This window comes from Notolabrus celidotus, chromosome 18, assembly GCF_009762535.1.
Source record: "Notolabrus celidotus isolate fNotCel1 chromosome 18, fNotCel1.pri, whole genome shotgun sequence".
In the NCBI taxonomy this organism is placed as follows: domain Eukaryota; kingdom Metazoa; phylum Chordata; class Actinopteri; order Labriformes; family Labridae; genus Notolabrus; species Notolabrus celidotus.
In genome coordinates, this window is record NC_048289.1 from 15,983,327 (window position 1) to 15,992,974 (window position 9,648).

Below are 9,648 nucleotides of genomic sequence, written 5' to 3' on the forward strand. Positions count from 1 at the left end.
AATATGAAAAGAAAGAAGGAATAAAATAAGATATAAATATATAAGATAAGATAAGATAGAATAAGAGATTCCTTTACTTGTAGACAGTGCAAAAGAAATATACAAAGCAAACAAGAGCCTATAAAGTAGCAATTATTAAAAAGTTATTAGCAATTAAAATTAAAATTAAAATCAAAGAGGTAAAAAAATAAGCATATCTTACACACTCACACTCACACTCACACACACACACACACACACACACACACACACGTGTTATTATTATTACTACTACTGCTACTACTACTATTATCGTTATTATTATTAGTGTTATTAGAAGTAGTATTTGTTTTGGTCATGTAGTCGAAATACTAACTTGGTTTTCACTTTTTGAGACAATTTAAAAAATCAATGTATCGACGAATCACATGATCTTATGACGTTGCTACGCAAAACAGGAAATACAAGTAACTACAAGAACACATCCTGCCTTCAAAATAAAAGCTCCCACAACGTCGCTTAAAAAAACTGCTACTGTCCCTTCCGAATAAGCCGTCTAAAGAGGCAGGAATTGCTTCTAGATGCAAATTAAAAAATACAAATTCCAAGTGAGGGTAATCTCATAGTGGCAAATGAAATTCCAATATTTAAAGCAACATTTTCGTGAAACGTACTCTTATGCGTGTCTTATTTTGAAAAACGTTGACCGGGAACAGTATGTGAGTGTGAGATTTGACCCTGTTCATGGTGCAGCAGGGGAACAGTTGGGCATACAGCACTGCAACTGTAAAACATTATAGGCCCGGTTCGTCTTCACCAACTCGGAATGGCAGTCTGGTAATGTGGACAGACGGCTGTCGAGGCCATCTATGCCGTTGTTGTCCCGCCGTGCCTTCGTGAGTTCTGACGGGTCAAGAACCATCACCATGGCCTCAGTGATACCCCGCTGCACATCTGTCAGACTCCCCGGCGTGGCCACTGTCGCCCTGCTCCTGATATCGGCGACCACTGTACAGTCCTCTCAAGGCGACAAGGAGCCAGTTTACCGGGACTGTGTGAAGCAGTGTGTCCGAATCAACTGCACCGGGGCTCGGCTGCGCGGCTTTCAGTCCACCCAGCCGCAGTACATGGCGCTGACAGGTGAGTTAACTATGGTTGTTGATGGCAGGTGTTTCAATGAAACGAGTGACCTAGGTAACTGTGGACATCCAGCCGAATGCATCAGTAGTGGTCGTCGTTATAACAGCTGTTATCATCATGCACCTTGTAACTACAACCACAGACGCATTTGGTTGAAAGTCGCCAGTTAACAGCCAGTCTTTTCACCGAAACACCAGTAAGTTGAGCTAGCTTGCTAGCTGTTTGTCGTTACATTCCTCGACAATGAAACTTATTGACTATGTGGCTGAAGATGTTCCTCAACTGTCTCTGCAAACATTCACTTTGTTCTAACCACTTCACGAAGCTGCACATGCTGCTTGTTTGTCATGGCTGCAGCGTGACTAACAGTGGTGGACAGTAACTAAGTCAATTTATTTGAGCACAGTACTTAAGTACATTTTTTGAGTATCTGTACTTTACTTGAGTATTATTTTTTGGGAAACTTATTACTTTTCTCCACTACATTCAGAAGACAATTATTGTACTTTTAACTCCACTACATTTCTGTCAATGCTCTAGTTACTCACTACTTTTGCTTTGATGTCAGCTCATGAATTCCCTTCTCTTTTCTGAAATCTGATCCCTAAGACAGTAAACTGTGTTTTTGTATTTCTATTTGTCTCAGTGGTTTAGCCGTACCTGTATATCGTGCGTCTCCATGGTTCAATGTGGAGCAAACAGAGCAAATTTCACTCAGATCAGGCAGTTCATGTAGAAGTGGTAATGATGTCTATAATTCTCTACCTGAGCACCCATGTCCATATCTTCAGCCCGTGTTAGAGGTTTTTGAAATGAAGAATGATACGGATAGTTTGAAATGTTCTCCCTGTTTCCCACTCTGCCCAAACATACAAACATTCACTGTCCAACCTGAGAAAGCATGTTGAGCTGCGTAACATTTGTTTCATTCCAGATGAACATTTCAAACTAAGTTGTCTGAGCTTGGAGTAACTTAGTTTCTGTTTGTATTCCATGGTATAGTTTTTGGGGATTTCAAGTAATGGTTTCTAAGTAAACATGATGTAACAGAATGTACTTCTATGTATTCTTGACTGTCATCATGCAAAAAGTACTTTGAATACTTAAGCATTTTTAAAAGCAAGTACTTCAGTACTTTAACTCAAGTATGTCAGAGCAACTTTCACTTGACCTGGAGGATCTATACTTTGACTTAAGTAAGGAAGCTGTGTACTTTGCCCACCGTTGGTTATTTCCTCACCCTTTACATGTTACACTATTTAATGTGCTGAAACAGCCATGGAAGTTCAAAGCCGGTTTTTCGAGCAGAGCAAGAGTCACAAAAGGCCGATTGTTACTCCACCCACGATCCCTCGTTAACAACTGTTTACCAATGTATCTACATGTGTTTGTGTGTGATTGTGTGAGAGATTTAAAAACAAAGCACTGCACCTTATGAGGGAAGGACATGATGCAGTGATTATTTGTAGTTAATCTTACTGACCTTACTTAATTTCAATATTTGATGTAATATTGTGTTATTTTTAGTTTTTTAATTGTATTTCATTTAAGTGTCTTGACTTTAGAAGTGCAACTGTTGACTTGCTTACTATTTGTTAATTTATTCCCTTCCTAAATTATTTAAAGGCACAGTGATTAGTTTTTAAATGGCTGAGAAACAGAGTGAAACTGATCCTGATCCCTCTTAATGACCTTCCAAAGCAAACAAGACCATCAACAACAACACAGATACCTTCTCTGTTGTCATTTTTAATGTCTGAAACTGCTCTGAGGGGGTAGTTGTCAGACCAGCTTCTTAGAAAACAACCTTTATTTGACTGTTTTCATGGAAAGCAATGACCTGACTTGATACATTTGACTTATGAAAGTCAGCAGGATGAGGTTTTTGTTGGTTCTGATTGGGACATTATTTTTTAACAAAAGAAAGCACATCACATTTTCCCAAAGCAGGATTGGTAAATCTTCAAATGTCTCGGTTTGTTTGGCCATGACAGCTTGTCATAGTAATCAGATTAAATGTATAAAAAAAACAGCATATCTGTGTAAGAATAACTTGAGCGTATTTCAGCCAACCAGAACATTCCTAGATGTGCGTTATTGTTAAATATGTAAAGGAAGACAATCTTAACTTCACCCTTTAACCTGTGAGTCTGCTGAAAGCCCTTCTCTTTCTTTGTCCCTGTGTTCCAGGTTGGACATGTAGAGATGACTGTCGCTACGAGTGCATGTGGACCACTGTGGGCCTTTATCAGGCTGAAGGGTACAGGATCCCACAGTTCCATGGCAAGGTAGGTGCCTTTTACAGAGGTCACTATCTATTTAACAGCTTCGCCGCAAAAACCTTGTTGGGTCCTCCAAAAGTGCTCGGTCAAATAGAGGGTCAGTATAGTTTAATAACGATGTCACATTTCTCACAGTGGCCATTTGCACGCTTCCTGTGCTTTGAGGAGCCAGCGTCTGCCTTGGCCTCTCTGCTTAACGGCCTTGCCTGCCTTCTCATGCTGCTGCGCTATAGGAGCACAGTGCCACGCCAGAGTCCCATGTACCACACCATCAACGCCTTCTCACTGGTGAGTCAAATCCTGCATTTTTTTTTTCTTCTAAATGAAAGAAAATTCAAAAGATCTTCACACAACAGTACGGTTATGTCTTAACTCTGACATGATGACTGTATAAATCAGTGTGAAAATAAAACATGATTGTGTCTCTTCAGGTATCTCTTAATGCCTGGTTCTGGTCCACAGTGTTTCACACCCGGGACACGTATCTCACTGAGGTAACGGATGCTAACTGCTTAGATATCTGCATGAAGCCATTTTTGTCAACTTGCTGGCAAAAACCAAAGTTGAAGTAAAAATGAAAAAGAGAACGCAAATCCTTTAGAAACTGCACTGTGAATGCTGCGTGTTGGAAAAAGCAGCTGCTTAACTGCAAAGCTGGGTTTGATAGCAGAATAAAATACATGATGTGTTTAATGTTGGGCTGGGCGATAATTCAATAACAATAATTATCGTGATATAATTTTTTTCAATATCGATATAACACATGTTAGATACAAATTTTGATATATTGAAACACCCGTAATCCATAGTAACCTTAAAAGGGGTGACACTACTCACGACAATACTCTACACTATAAACTGATAAACAGGAAGTTAGCTCCATCAAAAAAATTAGGATTCAAGAAGCTTATCAGAGAACTAAATCCAGATACAAGCTAATGAACCATCTGATTTATTAAACTTTTGAAAATCTGCTTTAAAATTTTAATTATTTGATATTTATGGTGATAATTATCGATATCGAGTGATATGAAAAATGTTATCGTGATCACATCTTTTGCAGTATTGCCCAGCTCTAGCCCTGTACAAGCTCTATCTTTAATTCGAGTTAAAGTTATTACATTGATGGCGTCGGTGAATCTCAGTGGTCAAACTGCGCCTCATGCACAGAGGTTATCATCCTCAAAGTGGGCGGCCTGGATTCATATCTTACCGTCGGCTCATTGCTGCATGTCATTCACAGCCCTATCTAAAAGAGTTCCTGGTTCATTATTCATCTTCATATTCCCTCAGACATACGCAACATCTCTTTTTATTGTCCCCAGAATCCATAAAGAAATTGGTCGCAGGTCATTCAAGTTCAAAGCCCCATCCGATTGGAATAATCTACCCCCTTCTCTTAAATCCATCACCATCATCCACTGCTTTAAATCAAAATTTTTTTATCATTTAAAAACAAGCTGTTCCTGTTTCTGACGTGTGTTAATGTGCTTTTTTGATGCCTTTCTCTTTGTTGATGCTGTCTATTGTCAAAGTTTTGTTTAATGGTGGGATGCTGGGGGTCCAGGAAGAGTAAGGGTGAGGGAGAGCTGTCTGTGTTTGTGTATTTGTGTTTGTTGTGATTTACTGTTTTGTGTGTATTAATTTGCTTTGTGTTTTTGTTGGGACCCCCTTGAAAACGAGATGCTGCATCTCAAGGGGCTATCCTATAATAAATAAATTACAAGTCAAATTACAGCCTCTATTCCCAGTGTCCTACTCAATCCACTGTCCTGTCTCTCTTGTGGTAGGCGTAAAAGTTCAAAATTAAGCTTTAGAAATGTTGAAGTACTTCAGTGCCAAAACCTACTGTACTACTTATAATAGTATTGATACATTGAATCCACTTATTTCTTAGAAAATGTGCATTCTGTTAGCTTCTGGTCTGGCTTTAGCTAATCACTATTTAAATGGAGGGATGTTAAGAACCATTGGGACTACATTTTCATGCCAAAGAACCTAACAACGAGCTCATTACGGCTCAAAGCAACTTCTTCCATACAGGCATTTAAAAAGAAAACATTTAGTGCAGCGTCACTGTATGCCGAGCACCAAAATATATTTTCTGCTGCCAGAAATCCTGCTGAGAAAGGGAAGGATTTTTTCTCTTTTCCCACCTAATGAGCTTACCCACTCAGTAGCATCCTAATGCCATTACTGTCCAGCTCTTCAGCTGCGTGGTATTATCTCCGTGACAATACAAACAGGCTCACCACTTCTGTTGTCATTTAACTAGTTTGTTTTTTGTTTGTTCTCTTTGTCTGTTAGAAAATGGACTACTTTTGTGCAACAGCAGTCATCCTGTACTCAATCTACTTGTGCTGTGTCAGGTGAGTTAGAAGCACATGTCTCAAATCATGTTTCTCATGATATTCAATGTGAAGCAGTCATTGTCCTGGTTAATATTTCAGTGTAATATCTCTTAAATGTAGTTTTAATATTTCTGTGAACTGTAAAAAAAATAAAAATAAATAGGCGCTCAGATTTTTGTGGTTAATGTAAATATAATAACACTTGATTCTTTTTCACTCTGCTCCCTCTCTTGGTCAGAACTCTGGGACTGAGGCGACCCGGGGTGTCCAGCATGGTGGGAGCCCTGCTGATCTTGGCCTTTACCTCGCATGTGTCCTATTTAACTTTTATCAGCTTTGACTACGGCTACAACATGGCTGCTAACTGCTCCATCGGTAAAGGACATGCTTACATAAAAAGCTTACATAAAAACCCATATTTTCTTGATTTCAGAGCTTATTATTTGGCTATTTGTTCCATTTTTAATCACTATCTTGATTTAGCAGCTTCATAATTATCAATACTTTCTATTTTTGTCATATTTATCTGTTTGTTTTGTCTCTGAAGGCATGGTAAACCTCCTGTGGTGGCTGTGTTGGTGCTGGCAGAACCGGCGGACCCTCCCATACTGGTGGAAATGCGGCCTGGTGGTGATGCTGCTTCATGGTCTAGCCTTGCTGGAGCTGCTGGACTTTCCACCAATGCTCTGGATCCTGGACGCTCACGCTGTGTGGCACATCAGCACAATTCCTGTGCACTTCCTCTTCTACAGGTTCGTACACTCACCTGCCCCCTCACCTTTGATTTAGAGCTCTCCTGAAGTGAGGCATTTCTGTATCTGAAAGAGAAAGAAAGATCAAGTTAAATGACCCTGACTTCTTTCTCCCCCCAGTTTCCTGATAGACGACAGCCTCTACCTGCTAAACACAGAGAAGATGGGCGTCAAAGTCGAGTAGGAAGAGCTCCTCGACTTGTCACCGCGCCCTCTCCCTTGCACCTCTCCAATCAGGGCAGCCGTACACCTGAACACGGACTTGACTCAGCCTGCCAGATGACATGCATGACAACACAATGACTTCCATCAAAGTAGACTTTGTTTCCTTGTTTTGTTTTTAGTTATTTATTTCAAGGGGGGTGGGGGGTATTTTTCCTCAATATTTTATTCCCACGGTTAATGCTTCCTTTATTTCACTTTGCCTTGTGTTGACGGTTCTCTCGCCATCCGTCACGACTACAAGGCACAATGAAGGAAAAAGTTTTGTGTTCCACTTCTTCTGACTTTGACATTTTTAATTACTCCTGAAATTAATCCTCCAAACACGCAAAAAAACTCACTCTGACATACTTCTGGAAGTCCAGCATGAACGGCAGTTTGCTGTGTCTGACAATAGATGGCACCAGTTCCTTCACCAGGCTGTCGTGACCTTCTCTCTGTTTGTGCTGGGGTCCATCTGAGCCAAAAGTGGACCGCTGAATACAGAGAGGTGGCCCTTGTGAATGTGGCTGGATTGTTCTAGAAAGAGAAGGGGGGTGGGGTGTTTGGAGACCATTCTCGCTGACTGTTGTTTTGTTTTTTCTCTTCTCCCATCACACCTTTTTCTTTTTGTGCCTGTGTTCCAACCACTGCTTTTGTTTCTCCTCGTTATAATTTTCGTAAGCTGCCTTAGATGTTTTAATTCTGTCGTTTGTGACCAATTTGTGCTTTATGGTGTTTACAGTTTTACTTTGATGACTTGATTTCGACTGGGTTGGGGAATGCCTGATGATCAGAAAGTGGGAGCGTTTTTTTTTTAAATCACCTGGATTGCCTTCAAGTGTGAGGAAAAGGAGGAGATGGTTGAGGTTGGAAAATAAGTTGCAACAGGGAGCTTTTTGTTAGTCCTGTGGTTGGTTGGTTGGTTGGTTGGTTGGTGTGTGTGGATGAGTGTACGGATGTTAATTTGACGAACATGTTTTTACATTTTCTTGCAGTAATGTTTCCCTGACACACAACCAGCTGCCCCAATGTCTAAAAAAACTCAATATCCCTCCATGTCTGCCTTACACACTGAATCATAACATTCATGTTCAAAACCAATACAATCAAATTCATACCATGTATGTATCCATCCCAGAACCGCCCTTCCATATGTGCACTTTACAGCTGCGTGTGTGTACGTTTACATAAACATTTTGTGTGAAACTCTTCTTCCCACACCTTTGTACCTCTCTGTGAGATTGTGAACAAAGACCAGTGTGTGTGCATGTGTTCACGTTGCCTTGACTCAACTTTGTTTTGTTTTTTTTGTCATTGTAAACTGAATCACTGTGTGTGTGTGTGTGTGTGTGTGTGTGAGAGGGGGCTAGATTGTGCTAGTTTTGCCCCTTTTGTGAAACAACTGAGTATGTATGAGTGTGTGAACTGTGTAAACTGTATGTGTGATGACGGACAGCCTGTGATGGAGGTGACAGAGGACAAAAGACATGGGAGAGCTCAAAAGTGGCAGAAATATTCCTGAGTTCACAGCAAAATTCTCATGGTATGATAGCTTTCTGATACTGTGCATTTTAAATAGTTGCATCTATATTAATTGATCATTTACGTCCACGAAACTGTCTGAGGCCCACATATGATCTATCTGAAGATGTATACAAATTTCACCCCATTTGAATTCATGATGGAAAAAAACACGGCCTGCAATTTTTTTTCTCTAAATTATTAAATGATAACTGTTTTAATAAGTTGGGCAATGCCTGTAAAACAAACTTCAGTTAATGCTCCGTGAATCATTTAATAGTCTATTTCCTTCTTCCTTATTGATAACCACATCCCTCACTCATCTGCTGCCCCCTGCCTGCTGCCCTGTGCACCATCACCTCTCCCACTCAGTGCACTTTCCTTCACCTCACAACTTATATTTGACCAAAAAAAAAAGGGAAATATATGAAACAAATAAAAGTGTTCTTTATTGATAAGGACTTGGACTCTGTTGTGTCTTTTGTTGTGTCTCAGTTTTATTTTTTTACTTCTCTGTTCTAGTGGTCCTCAAAATATAAATAAGGGTAGGAAAACAAGAGGAAGAATGTTCTGTATACTGACCGAGGATAAGATAAGAGCGCCTCATGAGACAGCTCTTAACCTGTTCAGGTAGGTACAATTTTAAAAACTTTTTTTATGATGACATCATAGACATATAACATCTCATCTTGCTTCTATGGGATTTATTGGTAAACTGTAAATGTTTGTGCCTCAAAAATGAGTTTTCATTCAAAGCAGTTGAGACTTTTTAAGGGAAAAGGTCAAGGGGTGGTATGAGGTACTTTTAAGTGTTATCCACAGGGGATGCCAGTTAGCTCCGCCTCTTTGTTGAGAAACCAGCCTGAGAACTAACATGGACACGCTGCAGACGGTCAGCTCTACTCAAGATTGTGCTTTGCCGTTGGAAAGCAAATTTATTTTAGTAGCATTCACTGACACAACACGTATGTGTTCTTCTGTCTAATTGGGTCTATGACGTACGACTCACCTTGATTTTCGCACAGTGCACTGATACATTGTATTTTGATATTAGGCAGAAGAACACATGCGTGTTGGGTCTGTAAATAGTGCAAAATCAAAGTGTCTTTCTGACGGCAAAGTATAGTTATGATTTTTTTCTTAGAGTGTACTCTTACACCAACTTAAATGTACGGTGGCTGAGAAGTGCAATGCAAATTTACAGGGGATGAAACACTTTTACAAAGTTGGTGATAAATTTATATTTTGGAAACATTTGTACATTTTATAAAACACAATTACATGTACCACGGATTTTCAAAATAAAAGACGTCTGTAATATGAAAATGTGCAACAGCCAGGAAATTTATATATATTTGACATTAACAACCCTGTTTCCACTAAAATATTTTAGATAAGACTGATAAGAGAACACCTCAA

General features: G+C 39.7%; 1 protein-coding gene across 1 annotated transcript; it reads left to right on the forward strand.

Moving 5' to 3' along the window:
- Positions 1-679: 679 nt before the first annotated feature.
- pgap3 (post-GPI attachment to proteins phospholipase 3) lies at positions 680-8,690 on the forward strand. Its single transcript, XM_034707912.1, has 8 exons — positions 680-1,119; positions 3,310-3,407; positions 3,537-3,689; positions 3,833-3,895; positions 5,709-5,770; positions 5,991-6,127; positions 6,300-6,504; positions 6,625-8,690. The coding sequence occupies exons 1-8, from the start codon at positions 849-851 to the stop codon at positions 6,686-6,688; spliced, it is 1,053 nt and encodes a 350-aa protein (XP_034563803.1). The 5' UTR covers positions 680-848; the 3' UTR covers positions 6,689-8,690.
- The last annotated feature ends 958 nt before the right edge of the window (positions 8,691-9,648 follow it).